This window comes from Salmo salar, chromosome 15 (assembly GCF_965601325.2).
Source record: "Salmo salar chromosome 15, fSalSal1, whole genome shotgun sequence".
Classification (NCBI taxonomy): domain Eukaryota; kingdom Metazoa; phylum Chordata; class Actinopteri; order Salmoniformes; family Salmonidae; genus Salmo; species Salmo salar.
Window position 1 is genome coordinate 80,538,609 of NC_138305.1, and position 21,780 is coordinate 80,560,388.

Below are 21,780 nucleotides of genomic sequence, written 5' to 3' on the forward strand. Positions count from 1 at the left end.
CCTGCTGCAGCCTGCTACATGCAGTCTCCATGGCGAGAGGGGTGAGGACAGAGGGGAGGGAGGAGGAGGCACATGGGCTAGCCTGGCTCAGAACACCTTTCTCTCTCACTCACAGTGCATCTCTCGGTCTCATCCTCCTTGAGTTCATCAAAGACAGGGAGCTCGGCTGTCACTTTGATCTAGGCTCTGAAGAGGAAATGTTAGTGTATAGTCAGATATACATTGTATAGGGCATTATCTGCCTAACTAGGAGCTGGACAATAGAGACAAATTCCCGTCACATCATGGATAACAATAGGACCGTGTAAATGAGCGTTTATGAATATGAATAAGCCTTAATTATATTGGACATGTTCGGGTGGCACAACAGGCTCCATTGGAGATATTAGCAGCCAAATGAGTGTTACCCTGGTAGGCTGTAGTATGTGGAGAACCAGGGTAAATATCAAGGAATTATGAAATCCAAACGATATGCATATCTCCAACATTCATATCGTGATCAGGATAACACCCAGCCCTACAAACAGATAGCATCCGTTGAGGAAATCTACCTTCTTATCTCTAAATGCTAGTACAGTACTACAATACATAAAAGCACTGCCCTTTGACCAACATGGCAAACAATACCACCTGTACTTTCCCACCAATTGAGTCCCTCATCCCTTGGTCATTTTGTTTCGCTTTCCCTCCCCCTGCCATCTCCCTCTCCACTGTCCCGTACTTGTTCCCTCCCTCCCTAGCGGGGTGGTCCAGCTAACTCCTGTCCCATGGCTCCACTCTTGTGTACGGTATGCTGTCCTGTTCAATCTGCCCAGCAGTGGTGATCAGAGGCTAGCCACATTCCACTCAATGAAGCCCCCCTCCTCTTCCAGCTCCCCATCCCCCATCTAAGGCCTCACTCTGCCTCCATCCACACTGCATTCTTCACTCACTTGTTCACTGCTCTTCCTTTCGCTCTCTCTCCCTCATTACTTTTCTGTCTCCATGCTCTGTTTACTCGGTCACCCTTAAACTCAGTTATCATGCTTCATCGATTGTTTTACTGTGTGGGTAGACTGTATCGTGTACGCAAACACTATGTAGTGTTGTTCTCTTTGAGTCATAGTTAATAATTACTTTGCCAGTCATTGCTCGAACAGCACAGTAATTCCACTCGCCCTCATAAAAACCCTTGTGCTTTTTATAATTGAAACTATGACGATGATGTCATAGTTGAACAAAACACACCCATCTTCCCTGAGTACCTGGGTTCCATCAGTATGGAAACCTGGACAGCCTCATGCTGTGAGGACAGGACAGAAGGTGAAGCGAGGGTGGAGTGTTCTGCTCTGTATGACAGACACAGATAAACAATGAATTCTATTACGACAACCCTGTGTTCCACTTGTCTGACAAACCCATTCCAGTGACAACTGATAGCAAAGCTTACCTACTGTATTTGAGAGTGGTGTCCCCTACAGAGGTCTGCATTTATTAATGATAATGATGGTAACCACAACGAGACCAGGAGGTTCAAACTGTTGTGGTCACTGATGGACACACATTGGGCTCTATATTAACAAACTTAACGGTAGATTTTAGTGCTAGTAATAGCGCTATAGGTCACACTACAATATTTTAGCTATTTTTACAGTGGGAATAATGGGCGCAATAGCTGGCGGTGGTGCGATAGGGGTGTGTTTCGATGAATAAATAAGTTGTAGGTGGGACGAGGGCTTGACCATTCACATGCCTTTAGGCATTGCATTTCTACAGAAAAAATAAATACTAGGCTCCCCTTAAAAATGTATTGTAGGCGGTGTGCGAGGCACTTCGCAGTAAGCAGGATATCAATGGTGGATAGGCTATGGCATTATAGGACTGAGTAATTTGAATATGTTTGTAGGACCTTTGTTAACTGGACAAGACGCGCTCTTTGGAAATTGTGATGGATAAGCTACAAGCGAAATGGAGTATGCAGGTACGGCCTATGAATTGTGAATAATGCAAAAGCCTCAGGAGAAGACCATTAAGAAACCTTTTATGGATAGGCTACTTGGCTAATACATGGCCTGGATAAGGAAGACACCCGACGCATTGCTGTTGAACCAGCTTTCAAGTTGGGGTAACTTACTGAGTGCTTGGTTTTTAATCTAATGAAAAGGAAAATAACTTCAATGTTTCTAAATACCAGGGTCGCCTGCATCATCTCATCTCTCATTCCATGATGTGCATGTAGCATGCATGAAGGGGGTTTTACACACATAAAAAAAAAGAAACTGGTTAAAATAATGTACATAGATAAAAAGGGGATGTCCGCTCACTGTTTTGCTGCTCCCAAACTTGATCTTTTCATAAAGCTTTGGTGATTAAGATTTATTTCAAAGTGGTCTCACGAGCCAAACCTTTTCTTGAGAGTCTTGGGTACATGGCGAATGCATTGCAAGTTGATGTTTGTTGGGATGAGTCTTGTCCTTGATGCAGAACTTAGCGATTTCTACTAGCTGGGCCAGCTGCAAAGTCAAAATTCTCTATATTGTAAAAATGTATGAAAACAAATTGGCTTTTTGGTCTTAATTTTAAGGTTTAAAAAGTTAGGGTTAGCAATGTGGTTAAGGGTAGATTTAAAATCAGATTTTATGACCGTAGCTGTGCAAGCTAGTGACCACTCTGCAGAGCTGCCTCCAGAACAAGATAAATGACGAAAAACACTAACCTGCGAATGCAATGGGCAAGACCAAAAAAAAGAAAACAGCCTTCATTGTGGGGAGGGAACGCAATGCTTGGTTTTTAATCAACAACTAAAAATGGTTTTACAAAAAGAATAATTCTAAAAACAAGGTTCACGGGCACAAAACCCCCCCCAAAAAAATCTTGCTCCATGGGTATACGGGCACTGTACATCACAGCTGGTTAGTAGAGGTGTGAAGGTTTAAACATAACTGGGATCGTTAACGTTAAGTTACTGCTTTACTGAAGTTGAGACTTTGCAAGCCGTCTTTCGGATGGGACGTTAAACGGCCGTCCTGAGTCTCTGTGGTCACTAAAGATAACGTGGCACTTATCGTAAGAGTATGGGTGTTAACCCCGGTGTCCTGAATAATTCCCAACCTGGCCTTCATACCATCATCACCACATAATCGTCCCCAGCTTCCAATTGGATCATTCATCCCCCCTCCTCTCCGCGTAACTATTCCCCAGGTCGTAACTATCAATGAGAATGTGTTCTCAGTCAACTTACCTGGTAAAATAAGGATCAAATAAAATATATATATTTTTTTAAATCAAGGAATTGTGACCTGCAGCATTCCATTACGAAATACAGCTTTTGATTGCCGACAGATAGTCCTAGTGCATGGTTCTGACTCCATCTGCCTGGTGGCAGACATGCCTATACTGTGCCCTTCCCCTCTCTCGCTCGCTATGAAACATGCAAGTGTTTGTGTTCTCTGAAGTACGGCAACTAATCAGTCTCCTCCATTCCAAAAAAATACTGAATCTTAGGAATTGATTCCTAGTGGAAGATGTGTTTTCTTTCTACTAAAATGTCTTGGTATGTCACAGTGTTCAACAAACTTTTAAAAATACTTTTTTAGGAGAGAGTGGTCTGTGAACAGGCAGCTCGAGATTACTTGATTGACAGTTCTGGTCGTCTAGTGATGGACGTTAGTACCACTTCAAAAGCTGCATTCCTTTACAGACAAGTAAAATGCCTGTTCAATGGCGCTTCAAAACTATCTCCAGAGAAGGTCTGTTTAACAGAAAACCAATGCTTTTTTTTTGCTGTTTAAATGTTATGCAACCCTGTTCATTTTTCACATCCCTACTGGATAGGCAGCGCTTCCGCTGTCAAAATCCATGCCATAACCAACAGTGGTGCCGCTAAATTTCCCCATTCGCGCTAAATGAAGTTGTCACTTTTGCGCTCGTTTAAGGACACACCTCAAATATTGCCACCCCTCCCACCTCAGCACAAGCGAGCTGATGTTAGACAGGTAAATTGCATAATCTTACGAAAAGGGTGGAAAATACCAGAGCGCTGGTTTCTGCATGCCTGAAATCGGCAACTGACGTACGTTTGACACTTGCGCCGCCCTGGCACCAGCCAAAAAGAGCACATTATCTAAATAGTGTTTAAGTGATGAGAACAGAGGAGTACAGCTCTCTTTGTCTGGCTGACCACCATAAACACTGTTACACTGACCTCAGCAAAAACAGTGTGCCTGTATGACATGGTGAAGATAGGGGAAGGCACACTGCTCTCCTGCTGGTCTCATTCAGTAAAAAGGAAACAAGAGGAGTCTATGTCAGAACATACTGCACTGAGAACAAATAAAGCAGCTTCACAACTGACCACCTTAAATCCAACCAATTTGTCATGCAGGCCGAAGCAACAGTGTCATTCATAAACATAACCCTTTAACTTCACAAGTGACAGAAGAAGAAAAAAAAGTATAAAAACTGTCAATGTTTGTTGTCTGTGTGTGTGGGTATTTACCCCAGCAGGCTTTGCAGCTCCCATCATCCCTAAACAATACCCAGGGCCATTAATACAATGGTGCACAGGCCTCTTCAGGGCTACCATGGCAACAGGTAAACAGGCATGGGACTGGCTGCACTACAGCCATCCAGACATTGTGTAAGATTCAGGGCTGGGATTTGCCAGGGACCTCACGATACAATATTATTACGATACTTAGGTACCGATACGATATGTATTGCGATTCTCACTATTCTATATGTATTGCGATTTGATAATGTGATTTTATGTTCCAACATATTGCTCACCATATGCCTGCTGCAGAGGGACAAGAGAGTTTTGATCAGTCATGGAAATAAAAGTGCTGAAAACATGTTGGCTCACCATATAAAAAGAAGATGGAGAACCAGCTACAGTACGAATGAAAAATACTGTAGTTTTAGTGCAGGTACAGCCAAATATCACAAAAATTACTGCTATATTGTCAAAATACATCGTCAGATATTATATCCCGAAATATACAACTACATTTTTTCCACCATTACGAGTAAGACTGTTTTTTTTTCTTCTATGCTTGTTTATATTACTATCCTCATTATGTACCAGAAATCCCCAAAAGGATAGCAAAACAAGAAGTTCTCCTTCATGGGGACATTTCCCAGGTCTCCCACAAGGACAAAGACTTAGGTTAAGGGTTACACTTAGGTTTAGGAAAAATAGGATTTTGATTGGAAAACATGTGAGTGTAAGAGTGAGTGAGAGAGAATCACTAGGTCATTTCAATCATCAATAGCTTGACATACTGAAATCAATCATTTGGACACACACTCAAATAGGCCTAAAGAAGGCAAGCCAACACTGCCCAAGAATGATTTCATACATTACCAGAGATATATCATGTCCAAAAAGTTCACAACCCCCACATCTGAAGCCCACAAACGGCACGTGGATATACAAAGAACATCTTTCATTCATATTATTTGAATACCCCTGCATATTTAAAATGTGTGTTGCCAACATATTAACTCCACACACATTCCACAGAATCCCCATCAACATGTACAATATTCCACATCCACACAGCTCATCAAAACATCAATACAATGACAACTTTGTTCTTAATCTGGATTTAAAGAAAAAAAAAGTCTGCCACTTGCTTAAAAAGTCAAGTTTACTTCCACAGTGACAAGGTCAGCCATGGCTAGAGTGAAAACATTCTGGCTAAACACATACAGCTCTTTTATAACCCCCATGAGTTCTTCTCAAACAAACTTACAGCCTAGAAAGAATTCCCAGACTGCAGAGGGGGAGTAAAGACAGCAATAGGCAGCTAAAGAGCACAACCTGCTCTTAACATCCTAACACAGACTGAGCCCAGAGAAAGAGACAACGCTGATACAGGCATCGTCATTTGATATTAAGAACCCTACCATCGTCTAGCCTAGCAGTCCAGAAACCATTAGTAAAGGAAGACAATACATAGACCCACATCCTACAACTTCCGATGGCCATGCAGTAGTGTGGAGTATTAAGTGACATTTTTAAAACAACAAATTGACCAACATAGTTAAATTATTTGAATTCCATTTCGTTCAGTTTTTTCCTGTGAGCTCAATGCGAAGTTTCTCTAAAGATTCATCAGACCAATCCCAAACTGTGCGATGTAACCATGCCAACAGGCCAATATTGTACATAGTTTAAGGGCAGAAAATGTGGTAATTAACTACAATGGCCATAATCCATTGCGTGCCTACTTATCCGGTCTGTGCGTTTCTTTTACTCCTGCTATGTTAGGTTAGTGTGGGGCAGAGATGGAAAGGGAGAGAAGAGACAAAAGAACGTGTGCTGGAGAGGGACTGAGAGCAGTTGCTTCGCGAGGCATCTCTACCTGAAAATACATGATCTAAGTGATTCATAGTAGGTATTCAGCAGTCATGCATTATTTACTTTGAATAACTACTAAAATAGTGATTTTTGTCAGACAGCATAGGCAGCAGCTCTATAGAGACGAGATAATGACTCCAGGTCAAATAAAACAAATACAACTAAAATATTTTATTAAAGTAAAATAATAAATAATGGTTAATAAGTGATAAGCTGGGAATTGTATTAATTGTTTTATTCTGTGTTACATCATTCAACCCACGTTAAATGTAAAAACATTAAAATAATAAAACACTAACCGCTCAGCACTACTAGGCAGTCAGAATGAACTGCTTCCGACACTGTTGGGTAAAGGCGGTGGGCAAAGATTTCAAGAGTGTGTGTGTGTGTGAGGGGTGAGTTGCTGCAGCCAAAGACGTTAGTGTCTAGCATGTAATTGAAACACAGGGCCCACACAGCGTGACACAGTGACCCCTGTAATCCCCCCCTGACAAAGAGGCTTAGCATCTATAGGTCATATGGCACATTGAGACAGCTTAGACTCACCCCCCACTGCCCCAGTCTCTCTGGATTGACCAGATTGCACTGAACACTCAATTATGACAAAAAGGACTAAAGACTGAGTTCAACACCCATACTAAAAACAGCAATTATCACCTCAGTGAAAAACTTACTGAATGGACACACACAACTAGGCCTAATTCATTGTTCAACGACTATCAAAATGTCCAGAATGCTATAGTACCATGGTACTATAGCAAAGGCTAAATTAGGGCTGGGCAGTATACCGTATTTTACTATATAACGGTGTTGATGCACGTACCGGTTTGGGTTTTTACTTTATCTTCTATAACGCATTTCAAATGTTAGGCTTGTTAAACGCTACTTGAGTCGTCTCGCTCTCACCAAGCCTGCCCCATCACTCAAGGAGCGCAGTTGTTGTTGCTCGACCCAAGGGTCCAGGATCTTATCAAATCCAAAGATATGAAAATGTTATATTCATCTGATGTCGGCCATGTTTTTGGATAACGTGATGTTGTTGCTGCTCTCACTGCTCCCTGTGCGCAATGAGTGCTAGTGTGCATGCAATGTTGGTAAGAATAGACCAGATGCACCCCGGATATAGACGGTCCATGAATCGGTGTATGCGAACATGAGTAGAGTATCTTAAACAGTCAGACAGTTTGGACACAGTCTCCAGTTCTTATTATACCTCAGTGGCTGGACCACGAGATCGTTTGCTGATCGTTCCCTTTTCAGTCTGCATGATAAATGCAACAGATGCAACAATATGTTGATGAAGTGGAGAAAGTCAAAGTTGCAGGTCTATTATGATATACTGAGAGAGCAACTTGTCACATATTAACAAGGCAATTAAAAATGCCAGACGGGCTCCTTTTTCTAACTTGATCACTATTAATAATTTGAGTGCTCTTCTTGACCATTGACGGCCTGATCAAATCCTATCCCTGCAAACCTGTGAACTTTCCTCCACATCTAAATGTGATGAGTTTGTGGCATATTTCAGAGATAAGATAACCAACATTAGGCTGGGTATCAGTCAAGCAAGACCTGATGAGAAGTTTGATGATATATGCCCTAGCTTACCACACAAAGGCACTATGGATATATGTTCGCTGATTGACACAGACATGCTCAGGAAAGTGATATCCCAACTTAAGCCTTCTACCTGCCTTTTTGAGCCTATCCCCTCCACCTACTTCAAAATAGTTTTTAATTGCATATATGAAGAAGTGAAAGCTACTGTTAATCACTCTGTTCTCAGGCACTTTCCCCACTGCACTAAAAATGGTGAAACCCCTTCTGAAGAAAAGTAATTTAGATTCTTCTGCTCTTAGCAATTTGACAAATCTCCAACCTTCCATTCTTAAGCAAAATTGATGTTCAAATAGTTAAAATATTTAAGTGCCAACTGTATTTTTTTTTTAATCTGTTTTTTGTGCCCACCACAGCACAGAGACAGCATTAATTAAAGTGGTAGATGATCTTATAGCCAACACAGATGCCAAACCGCTCTTTTTCCTTGTACTCTTAGATTTAATTGCTGCATTTGACACGGTTGACCATAATGTCCTTCTGGATAGACTGGAGAGGTAGGTTGGCCTATCAGGTCCAGTTCTAAATTGGTTTAGGACCCATTTAACAGGGTGAGAGTTTGTCAACCTTGGTGAACATAACTCAGAGAAAATACATATCACATATGGCGTTCCACAAGGTTTGACTTTGGGTCCGGTACAGTTCAGATATATCTAACCCCTTTGGCAGCATCATTGGAAAGCACAGCATTGAATTTCACTGATACACAGACGATACACAACTTAACATTTCTATGTCACCAGAGGATTTTAGCTCCACAGATAAATTCTTATACTAGTGATTTAAATAGTTAGATGGCTGACAACTTCAGCCACCTAAATCAAGAGGAGACCAAGGTACTTATTGTTGGAGCCAAAGCAGAGAGAGAATCTAGCCACACATTTTAATTCACAGGCAAAAAAGACAAGACACCAGGTAGAAAACCTAGGTGTTATTTTAGATTCTGAACAAAATGTTGGCTCACACATTAGGAATATGACCAAAATAGCTTCTTACCATCTGAGGAACACTGCCAAGGTTCGGCTGTTTCTCTCTCAGGCTGATACAGAGAGACTCATCCATACTTTTATTACAAGCAGTCTTAACTACTGTAAGGCTCTCCTGTCTGGTCTACCCAAGAAAGACATTGGTCAACTACAAAACATACAGAATGCTGCAGCACGGGTACTGACCAAGACCAGAAGGAGATCACACATTACACCGGTTTTAAGTTCTCTGCACTGGCTGACTGAGTTGTAGAATTAATTTTAAGATTCTTCTATTGGTTTTTAAATCAATCCACGATTGTGCACCCCTATACATGTCAGACATGCTTTTAAGTAAGTCCCTCGGGTCCTCTGGCACTGGCCTTTTAACTATCCCAAAGCCTAGGACCAAGAGGCATGGAGAGGCATCCTTTTAGTTACTATGCACCCAACCTCTGGAATAGCCTGTCAGAGAACTTGAGGGGGGCTGAAACGTTTAACAGAAAAAGAGATCTTCAAACATCTTTTTAGCTTTGCTTTTCCTTTTTTAAATTGTTTTTAAATTGTTCAGTTCGTGTCATTTCTTTTTTTAATCTTATGTTTGTAATGTAGTAAATATTTAGGCTTTTATTTTCTGTTTCTTCATGTAAGCACATTGCTTTGCATTCCATGTCTGATATGTGCTGTATAAATAAAGCTCGATTTGATGACAACGATGCTGCTTTCCACTTCGCTTCTTAATATAAATCCACACACATTCTATAATTACACTATTAGTTTTTGTATCTTACAGTCTGCAAACAGCTAGTTTGTCTTTTCTTAGCAAGTTGTGGCTAAAATAAATCATATCAACGGCTAATGCTAACCGCTAGTTAGCTTGCTAGCCAGTCAGCTAGCTAATAAATGTACTGAGTCCGAGCAAATGTAGCTAGCTAATACATCCTGATACCAGTGCTGGTGTAGGTCTAATTCAGTATGTTGTTTGTATCTTATAAATCAGATAGGAATAAGCGAAGCATGAATGTGTTAGCTACATGAAGTAAGAGAAAACATTTAATTTATTTTGTCTAGTAGGGTACAGTTTTTGTCAAAATTGACTTTTTGTAGCAGGTTTGGGAAAACTTAAGAAGCAGGTTATGATAATTAACACAGCAGGTTAGGATAATAAAGTTAAGGTTAGAAAAAGGGTTAGCTAAAATGCAACAAAAAAGCACAGAGATTTAGGAGGAAAGACTGTGGCATTACACACATGGAATCTAACAATGGAGTCGGAGAAGGAGGCTGACGTTTTACGTGTCCCCAACCGATTCTGTTTTTTTGTTTGTTTATAACTTATTTATTTTTTACATAATGTTGCCTCTATCGTCTCTTATGATAAGAAAAAAAAACTTCTGGACATCAGGACTGCAACTACTCACCACGGACTGGCTGAATCCTTTTTTTCCCTTTAATGAGTCTGACGAGCCCGACGCGAATGATATACTGCTTTCTCGGGACAGGCCCAGATCCCTGTGATTTGCGTGAAGAGGAGGCGGAGAAAAAAGGGGCCAGAGGGCGGACAGCCTTCTGAAAATTCGTAGGCGATCGACTAAACCCTCACTTCCTTCCATTCTGCTAGCAAACGAGCAATCTTTGGAGAATAAAATCGACCTACGCGCAAGATTAAACTACCAACGGAACATTCAAAACTGTAATATATATCTTATGCTTCACGGAGTCGTGGCTGAACGACGACACTATCAACATACAGCTGGCAGGTTATACGCTGTACCGGCAGGATAGAACAGTGGCTTCTGGCAAGACAAGGGGCAGCGGAATTGGTATTTTTGTAAATAACAGCTGGTGCACGAAATCTAAGGAAGTCTTGAGCTATTGCTCACCTGAGGTAGAGTATCTCATGATAAGCTGTAGAGCACACCATCTACCTAGAGAGTTTATCTGTATTTTTCGTAGCTGTTTACATACCGCCACAGACGGAGGCTGGCACTAAGACAGAATTGAATGAGCTGTATTCCGCCATAAGTAAACAAGAAAACGCTCACCCAGAGGCGCCGCTCCTAGTAGCCGGGGACTTTAATGCAGGACTGTTTTGCTAGCACAGACCAGAATATGTTCCGGGATTCCTCCGATGGTATTGAGGAGTACACCACATCAGTCATTGGCTTCATCAATAAGTGCATCAATGACGTCGTCCCCACAGTGACCGTACGTACATACCCCAACGAGAAGCCATGGATTACAGGCAACATCTGCACTGAGCTAAAGGCTAGAGCTGCCGTTTTCAAGGAGCGGGACTCTAACCCAGACACTTAAGAAATCGTGCTATGCCCTCCAACGAACCATCAAACAGGCACAGCGTCAGTACAGGACTAAGATTGAATCGTACTACACCAGCTCTGACGCTCGTCGGATGTGGCAGGGCTTGCAAACTATTACAGACTACAAAGTAGAGGTCGACCGATTAATCGGAATGGCCGATTAGTTAGGGCCGATTTCAAGTTTTCATAACAATCGGTAATCGGTATTTTTGGCCACCAATTTGACATTTAATTATTTTTATTTTACACCTTTTTTTTACACCTTTATTTAACTAGGCAAGTCAGATTAAGAACACATTCTTATTTTCAATGACGGCCTAGGAACGGGGGTTAACTGCCTTGTTCAGGGGGGATTCGGGGATTCTTTTTTGCAACCTTCTGGTTACTAGTCCAACGCTCTAACCACCTGCCTTACATTGCACTCCACAAGCTGACTACCTGTTACACGAGGGCAGCAAGAAGCCAAGGTAAGTTGCTAGCTAGCATTAAACTTATCTTATAAAAAACTATCAATCTTAACATAATCACTAGTTAACTACACATGGTTGATGATATTACTAGTTTATCTAACGTGTCCTGCGTTGCATATAAATCGATGCGGTGCCTGTTAATTTCTCATCGAATCACAGCCTACTTCGACAAACGGGTGATGACTTAACAAGCGCATTTGCGAAAAAAGCACCGTCGTTGCACCAATGTACCTAACCATAAACATCAATGCCTTTCTTTAAAATCAATACACAAATATATTTTTAAACCTGCATATTTAGTTACTATTGCCTGCTAACATGAAATTGTGTCACTGCTCTTACGTTCATTGCCTGGCTCGTTGCGAACTAATTTGCCAGAATTTTACGTAATTATGACGTACCATTGAAGGTTGTGCAATGTAACAGGAATATTTAGACTTAGGGATGCCACCCGTTAGATAAAATACGGACCGGTTCCGTATTTCACTGACAGAAAAAAAAGTTTTGTTTTCGAGATGGTAGTTTCCGGATTCGACCATATTAATGACATAAGGCTCGTTTCTGTGTGTTTATTATATTATAATTAAGTCTATGATTTGATAGAGCAATCAGACTGAGCGGTGGTAGGCACCAGCACGCTCGTAAGCATTCATTCAAACAGCACTTTCGTGCGTTTTGCCAGCAGCTTTCGCAATGCATTGCGCTGTTTATGACTACAAGCCTGTCAACTCCCAAGATTAAGCTGGTGTAACCGATGTGAAATGGCTAGCTAGTTAGCGGGTGCGCACTAATAGCGTTTCAAACGTCACTCGCTCTGAGACTTGGAGTGGTTGTTCCCCTTGCTCTGCATGGGTAATGCTGCTTCGAGGGTGGCTGTTGTCGATGTGTTCCTGGTAAGAGCCCAGGTAGGAGCGAGGAGAGGGACGGAAGCTATACTGTTACACTGGCAATACTAAAGTGCCTATAAGAACATCCAATAGTCAAAGGTATATGAAATACAAATCGTATAGAGAGAAATAGTCCTATAATAACTACAACCTAAAACTTCTTACCTGGGAATATTGAAGACTCATGTTAAAAGGAACCACCAGCTTTCCTATGTTCCCATGTTCTGAGCAAGGCACTTAAACGATAGCTTTCTTACATGGCACATATTGCACTTTTACTTTCTTCTCCAACACTTAGTTTTTGCATTATTTAAACCAAATTGAACATGTTTCATTATTTATTTGAGGCTAAATTGATTTTATTGATGTATTATACACTGCTCAAAAAAATAAAGGGAACACTTAAACAACACAATGTAACTCCAAGTCAATCACACTTCTGTGAAATCAAACTGTCCACTTAGGAAGCAAGACTGATTGACAATACATTTCACATGTTGTTGTGCAAATGGAATAGACAACAAGTGGAAATTATAGGCAATTAGCAAGACACCCCCAATAAAGGAGTGGTTCTGCAGGTGGGGACCACAGACCACTTCTCAGTTCCTATGCTTCCTGGCTGATGTTTTGGTCACTTTTGAATGCTGGCGGTGCTTTCACTCTAGTGGTAGCATGAGACGGAGTCTACAACCCACACAAGTGGCTCAGGTAGTGCAGCTCATCCAGGATGGCACATCAATGCGAGCTGTGGCAAGAAGATTTGCTGTGTCTGTCAGCGTAGTGTCCAGAGCATGGAGGCGCTACCAGGAGACAGGCCAGTACATCAGGAGACGTGGAGGAGGCCGTAGGAGGGCAACAACCCAGCAGCAGGACCGCTACCTCCGCCTTTGTGCAAGCAGGAGCAGGAGGAGCACTGCCAGAGCCCTGCAAAATGACCTCCAGCAGGCCACAAATGTGCATGTGTCTGCTCAAACGGTCAGAAATGGACTCCATGAGGGTGGTATGAGGGCCCGACGTCCACAGGTGGGGGTTGTGCTTACAGCCCAACACCGTGCAGGACGTTTGGCATTTGCCAGAGAACACCAAGATTGGCAAATTCGCCACTGGCGCCCTGTGCTCTTCACAGATGAAAGCAGGTTCACACTGAGCACGTGACAGACGTGACAGAGTCTGGAGACGCCGTGGAGAACGTTCTGCTGCCTGCAACATCCTCCAGCATGACCGGTTTGGCGGTGGGTCAGTCATGGTGTGGGGTGGCATTTCTTTGGGGGGCCGCACAGCCCTCCATGTGCTCGCCAGAGGTAGCCTGACTGCCATTAGGTACCGAGATGAGATCCTCAGACCCCTTGTGAGACCATATGCTGGTGCGGTTGGCCCTGGGTTCCTCCTAATGCAAGACAATGCTAGACCTCATGTGGCTGGAGTGTGTCAGCAGTTCCTGCAAGAGGAAGGCATTGATGCTATGGACTGGCCCACCCATTCCCCAGACCTGAATCCAATTGAGCACATCTGGGACATCATGTCTCGCTCCATCCACCAACGCCACGTTGCACCACAGACTGTCCAGGAGTTGGCGGATGCTTTAGTTCAGGTCTGGGAGGAGATCCCTCAGGAGACCATCCGCCACCTCATCAGGAGCATGCCCAGGCATTGTAGGGAGATCATACAGGCACGTGGAGGCCACACACACTACTGAGCCTCATTTCGACTTGTTTTAAGGACATTACATCAAAGTTGGATCAGCCTGTAGTGTGGTTTTCCACTTTAATTTTGAGTGTGACTCCAAATCCAGACCTCCATGGGTTGATAAATTGGATTTCCATTGATTATTTGTGTGTGATTTTGTTGTCAGCACATTCAACTATGTAAAGAAAAAAGTATTTAATAAGATTATTTCTTTCATTCTGATCTAGGATGTGTTGTTTAAGTGTTCCCTTTATTTTTTTGAGCAGTATATTAAGTTAAAATAAGTGTTCATTCAGTATTGTTGTAATTGTCATTATTACACCCCCCCCCCCCCCCAAAAAAAAAACATTTTTCAAAATAGGCCAATTAATCGGTATCGGCTTTCCCCCCCGGGTCCTCCAATAATCGGTATCGGCGTTGAAAAATCATAATCGGCCGACCTCTACTACAAAGGGAAGCACAGCCGAGAGCTGCCCAGTGACACGAGCCTACCAGACGACCTAAACTACTTCTATGCTCGCTTCGAGGCAAATAACACTGAAACATGCATGAGAGCACCAGCTGTTCCGGAAGACTGTGTGATCCCGCTCTCCGCAGCAGATGTGAGTAAAACCTTTAAACAGGTCAACATTGACAAGGCCTCAGGGCCAGACGGATTACCAGGACGTGTACTGTGAGCATGCGCTGACCAACTAACAAGTGTCTTCACTGACGTTTTCAACCTCTCCCTGTCCGAGTCTGTAATACCAACATATTTTAAGCAGCCTGTGCCCAAGAACACTAATCTAACCTGCCTAAATGACTACCGACCCGTAGCACTCACGTCTGTAGCCATGAAGTGCTTTGAAAGGCTGGTCATGGCTCACATCAACACCATTATCCCAGAAACCCTAGACCCACTCCAATTTGCATACCGCCCCAACAGATCCACAGATGATGCAATCTCTATTGCACTCCACACGGCCCTTTCCCAACTGGACAAAAGGAACACCTACGTGAGAATGCTATGCATTGACTACAGTGCAGCGTTCAACATCATAGTGCCCTCAAAGTCCATCAAAAAGCTAAGGACCCTGGGACTAAACACCTCCCCCAGCAACTGGATCCCGGACTTCCTGATGGGCCGCCCCCAGGTGGTAAGGGTAGGTAACAACACATTTGCCATGCTGCTCCTCAACACTGGAGCCCCTCAGGGGTGCATGCTCAGTTCCCCCCTGTACTCCATGTTCACTCATGACTTCATGGCCAGGCATGACTCCAACACCATCCTTAAATAGGCCGATGACAACAGTGGTAGACATGATCACCGACAACAACGAGGCAGCCTATAGGGAGGAGGTCAGAGACCTGGCCATGTGGTGCCAGGCCAACAACCTCTCCCTCAATGTGATCAAGACTAAGGAGATGTTCGTGGACTATAAAAGAAAGAGGACCGAGCACCCCCCCATTCTCATCGACGGGCTGCAGTGGAGCAGATTGAGAGCTTTAAGTTCCTTGGTGTCCACATCACCAACAAACTAGAAAGGTCCAAACACACCAAGACAGTCGTGAATAGGGCACGACAAAACCTATTCCCCCTCGGGAGACTGAAAAGATTTGGCATGGGTTCTCAGATCCTCAAAAGGTTCTATAGCTGAACCATCGAGAGCATCCTGACTGGTTGCATCATTGCCTGGTATGGCAAATGCTCGGCCTCCGACCACAAAGCACTACAAAGGGTAGTGCGAACGACCCAGTACATCACTGGGGCCAAGCTTCCTGCCATTCAGGACCTCTTTACCAGGTGGTATCAGAGGAAGGCCCTAAAAATTGTCAAAGCCTCCAGCCACCCTAGTCATAGACTGTTCTCTCTGCTACCGCACGGCAAGCGGTACCGGAGCGCCAAGTCTAGGTCCAAGAGGCTTCTAAACAGCTTCTACCCCCATGCCACAAGACTCCTGAACATCTAATCAAATGGCTACCCAGAATATTTGCATTGCCTGTCCCCCCCCCCCGCTACTCTCTGTTGTTATCATCTATGCATAGTCACTTTAATAACTCTAACTACATATTCATATTACCTCTAACCGATGCCCCCGCACATTGACACTGTACCGGTACCCTGTATATAGTCTCGCTAATGTTATTTTACTGCTGCTCTTTAATTACTCGTTACTTTTATTTCTTATCCGTATTTTTTTTAAACAGCATTGTTGGTTAGGGGCTCGTAAGTAAGCATTCCACTGTAACCTGTTGTATTCAGCACGTGACTAATAAAATGTGATTTGAATCTCACATGACAAGAGCTTGTTTTTTTATATCAAGTAAGCAATTCACTACAATCACCATAGACGTTCAAACAGCAGTAAAAAGATACAATAAAAAAAAAGAGTAACATAATCCTTCCCTCTGCCCCATACTGACCTGCCCCCTGGCTCTGTGCGATCCTTCTCTACACGGTATAGCCAGAAGAGGACTGGCCACCCCTCGGAGCCTGGTTCCTTTCTAGGTTTCTTCCTATGTTCCTACCTTCAAGGCAGAGTTCTGTAGACACTGTGCTCCTGCCTCTGCATTGCTTGCTTTTGGATGTAAAATAAATTTGATTGATCCTTTCTTACCTTTCCTCTGCAGGAAGAGCCGTAGCAGTGGGCTAGCCACAGAGATGGCCTTGTGGTAGTTGTCATTGTTGTTTATTGGCAACAGGTCGCCGTGGACGTCGGCATAACCCACCAGCAGGTCCACGTTGGGGATCCGGTGCACGTGCTGCAGGAGTCCATAGAACTCATCAAATCTGCCCGGCTTCGACCGGTCCAGGGAGAACCGACGGAATTCGGCCCCAAACTGGGACATATAGGAATGCGCAGACAGACAGACAGAGACACAGACAGACCGCAGTTAAAAGATTGGATAGGAGAAAGGATAATGACCTTGGTGTTTGTAGAAAGAATTTGGCAGCAAACAGTTTTGACAAAACAGAAAAACATTACACAGTGGTTGGAATAAGTAAATATGTCAAATCCACACCGAACAAAAATATGAGGTCCTGGGCTGGCGTGGTTACATGTGGTCTGCTGTTGTGAGGCCGGTTGGACACATTATAAAAAATTCTCTAAAACATTGGAGGTGGCTTATGGTTGAGAAAGTAACATTAAATTCTCTGGCAACAGCTCTGGTGGACATTCCTGCAGTCAGCATGCCAATTACACTCTCCCTCAAAACTTGAGACATCTGTGGCATTGTGTTGTGACAAAACTGGACATTTTAGAGTAGCCTTTTGTCCCCCGCACAACATGCACCTGTGTAATGATCATGCAGTTTAAATTGGCTTCTTGATATGCCACACCTGCCAGGTGGATGGATTATCTTGGTAAAGGAGAAACGCTCACTAACAGGGGTGTAAACAAATTTGTGAACAAAATTTGAGAGAAATAAGCTATTTGTGAGGATGGAACATTTCTGGAATATCTTATTTCATCTCATGAAACATGGGACCAACACTTTACATGTTGAGTTTATATTTTTGTTCTGTATAAGTACCAAAAAAATCCCCAGCAAAATCCGTCAGTTTAATAAGCTCGGCTGCATCTCAATCCACCACATCCGCCTATATTGACCTTTTGCATCTGAGGTGGAAGGTGGCCGAGCTACAGAGGTGTTTGTCGAACCATGAGACATCCCTAAAAACGGTGGTGTTCTCTCCATGACCACCACAGTGTCACGGGACTCATCTGAAGGTAACTTATACAAACGAATTGTTATTACATTTGAATTGCAAATGTAATAACAATAAAACACAGAAATACCTTATTTACATAAGTATTCAGACCCTTTGCTATAAGACTCAAAATTGAGCTCAGGTGCATCCTGTTTCCATTGATCATCCTTGAGATGTTTCTACAACTTGATTGAAGTCCACCTGTGATAAATTTAATTGACTGGACATGATTTGGAAAGGCACACACCTGTCTATAGAAGGTCTCACAGTTGACAGTGCATGTCAGAGCAAAAACCAAGCCATGAGGTGGAAGGAATTGTCCGTAGAGCTCAGAGACAGGATTGTGTCGTGGCACAGATGTGGGGAAGGGTACCAAAACATTCCTGCAGCATTGAAGGTCCCTAAGTGGCCTCCATTATTCTTAAATGGAAGAAGTTTGGAACCACCAAGACTCTTCCTTGAGCTGGCTGCCCGGCCAAACTGAGCAATCGGGGGAGAAGGGCCTTGGTCAGGGAGGTGACCAAGAACCCGATGGTCACTGACAGCTCTCCAGAGTTCCTCTATGGTAGAGTGGCCAGACTGAAGCCACTCCTCAGTAAAAAGGCACATGACAGCCCATTTTGAGTTAACCAAAAGTCACCTAAAGACCATCAGACCATGAGATACAAGATTCTCTGGTCTGATGATACCGAAATTGAACTTTTTGGTCTGAATGCCAAGCGTCACATCTGGACAAAACCTGGCACCCATCCCTACGGTGAATCACGGTGGTTGCAGCACCAGGGACTGGAAGACCAGTCAGGATCGAGGGAAAGATGAACCTGCTCCAGAGTGCTCAGGACCTCAGACTGGGGCGAAGGTTCACCTTCCATTAGGACAACGACCCTAAGTACACAGCCAAGAAAACGCAGGAGTGGCTTCGGGACAAGTCTGAATGTCCTTGAGTGGCCCAGCCAGACTCTGGACTTGAACCCGATTGAAACATCTTTGGAGAGACCTGAAAATAGCTGTGTAGAGACGCTCCCCATCCAACCTGACAGAGCTTGGGAGGATCTGCAGAGAAAAATGGGAGAAACTCCCCAAACACAGGTGTGCCAAGATTGTAGCGTCATACCCAAGAAGACTCGAGGCTGTAATCATTACCAAAGGTGCTTCAACAAAGTACTGAGTAAAGGGTCTGAATAATTATGGAAATTAAAAATAAATTATACATTTGCAAGCGTTTCTAAAAACTTGTTTTAACTTTGTCATTATGGGCTATTGTGTGTAGATTGAGGGGAATTTTTAAATCAATTTTAGAATAAAGCTGTTACGTAACAATGTGTAAAAAGTCAGGGGCTCTGAATACTTTCCAAATGCACTGTATATAGGTCGTTTTGTGCAAACAAACAAAGGGGTTAAATATGTGTCTAAAAAAACTACAATATTTCCTGAGCTCGTATACCTCATTGATATAGGACAGACACTTCAAAACCTTATGATGTATTATTGTTTGCCATTTATGAGTGTGTTATTCAATGTGTTTCTATGGTTTATAAGTGTAAAGACAAAATTCAACCTTTTATCAAATTAATCTCAAACAATTGACTCAGGACCACTATGTGATAGGTCGAGTCTTGAAGACCAGAGCATCACTCATTTAGTACAAATTCTGATTATGTGTCCTTGGCTCATATGTGTGAAAAAGAGTACAATCTGTGCATCAGTTAAATGTTCAAAATGCAGATGTGTGTATGATTGTGCCTGTGTATGTCATAGTAGTCTATAATTACAGAAATAGGGACTCACACACCCATCTCTGTCGCTGTCACATCGATAGGAAAAATACTTACCTGAAATCTACCAAATCAATTACACTGGTGACAGTAACTCTTGTTGGTGGTACTCTATTAGTGAGGGCAGTTACCACAAACATGTTTTGTTCGACATGGTTGGAGCAATGCCTGTTGCCAAAGTGTAACATTGGAGTTGAAAGACAAGGGTTGGACCCTCCCGTCCCTTTTTTGCATTACGAAGGTGCCCCCAGCGACCAGCAGTGTTGTGGTTACTGCTGCACAGTGCGGGGGACTGAGTTTGTACGGTTGATTAGCGCCCCATTGTCTAATCAGGCTGAAGACCACAAACAAATTGTATTCTTCATTATTTTCAGTTGGGAAACTGGGGATTGGTACCACCGTCATCCTTTTCATGAGACTAATGTCTGTAGTCTTGACAACATCTCATAACATGTGCTGATGAAAAAGTTCGTGTTTTGAATGGATGAAGGGACCCCTGCATTATTATTACTACTACTACTATTACTATTATGTGACATTCCAATAGTAAGACTGGATATTACATTTTGGGATGATCCCAATAATGGAAAATGTAGCTATTTAGGAGGTACGAATTATGAACCCAAACTGCGCAATTACTTTTTTGTTTACTATTAGCAATCCTATGCGGAAGGAACCAAGATCTCTTGTGCCTTTGGCACCTGCGCACGGGACTATAAACAGCTGAATGACTTGTCAGCACTCTAGGCCAACAACCTTCATAAACGATAAGCAAACCTAATTAACAACCAGACAGTAGGCGATGCAATCACAGATGTGTCTCTCAGATGCTTTTGAAGCTTGTTCAGTATGCTTATTTGAGTTAGTTCATTGTAAACAAACATTCATCCAATCAGATCATATAAAATTGTATAACATATTGTGCAAACTCAACCACAGCAATGTGTGGTTCGTTGACAAGTATTCGCTCATTACGTGAGTGGCTGGGTACAGTCACAACATTGCCTAATCTCCAAAGCTTTTGACAGGGTTCCGACCACGGCATAATAATTTCATTCGTACAAATAAGACAATGTGGTAAAACATCCATCCATGCATCGGATAACAACACATACCTTCCTCATACCAATCCAAATTTCACACTTGTTCGTTCGCTGGATAAATCACTGGCTGGCCAACTAACGCGTTAGCTAGCAAGCAAACTGGTACAGCTAGCTGGCGCAGACGAGACAATTATATTACAACATAACTTGCTGACAAGCCATTTAGCAGGCAAATTTTGCCATCATATGCAAGTAGCAAGCTAAGAGCCTTCAATAACTAATACAATAGTTACATAGTAGCTGTTTTATACTAGCAACTTTCTAGCTAATATTGCAAGCAACGCACCTTGCTCTTCACCTCCACGGAGCTCAGAGTTCGGTTGCTCGGCACTCGGTGGTGCTTGTTCATCTTTCGCTAGCAGGACCGCCACAGCAGCACACACTTGCCCTCGCGGGGCTGCCCTCGTCTCCTTCGCACTCCCCTATATCCCAAATTATATCAACACAGGTATTCCAGTTGTCTGTGTGTCCTCATAAGACACTTTAATTCCCTCGTTTGCGTTGTCCTCCTCCGAGAATGCGACAACGCCAGCCAACCAACCTGCTGTAATTTATCTTCTCATACTCGCCACATCCCCAGCTAACCACTTCATTGTCCTGTGTGACGCTTTCACGCACCCAGGAAACTGCACTCGTTCCCAACAGGCGCGCTCCCGCTAGTAAGATTCAAGTACAACTTATCTTGATCACTTTTCACCTGTAACAACGTATTAGTTTATATGACGTAACCGAAAAGTCAATCAATGTTTGTCTCTTGTCCACATAATCAAATAATCTTGTCTAACTGTTTTTCTGTTTGTCTGCATGTCCTAAATTGTGAATAAATGCCTCAAGTGTATTTTATAATGGTAAAGTGTTTTTAGTACAAACAAAGTAGCCCTAAGAACTACAGGTGATATATTTCTGTCTATAAAGTAAATCA

The 21,780-nt window shown here is 42.9% G+C and overlaps 1 protein-coding gene across 1 annotated transcript in view; it reads right to left on the bottom strand.

The window, feature by feature from the left end:
• The window catches only part of LOC106572110 (partitioning defective 6 homolog beta), a 40,011-nt gene extending 18,506 nt beyond the window's left edge, over window positions 1-21,505 (bottom strand). Inside the window, exons 1-2 of the mRNA XM_014145959.3 lie at window positions 21,145-21,505; window positions 16,884-17,106 (exon numbers count right to left, since the gene is read on the bottom strand). Coding sequence (XP_014001434.1) covers window positions 16,884-17,106; window positions 21,145-21,207 — 286 coding nt within the window. The 5' untranslated portion in view covers window positions 21,208-21,505. The remainder of the gene's footprint in view (window positions 1-16,883; window positions 17,107-21,144) is intronic.
• Window positions 21,506-21,780: the final 275 nt, after the last annotated feature.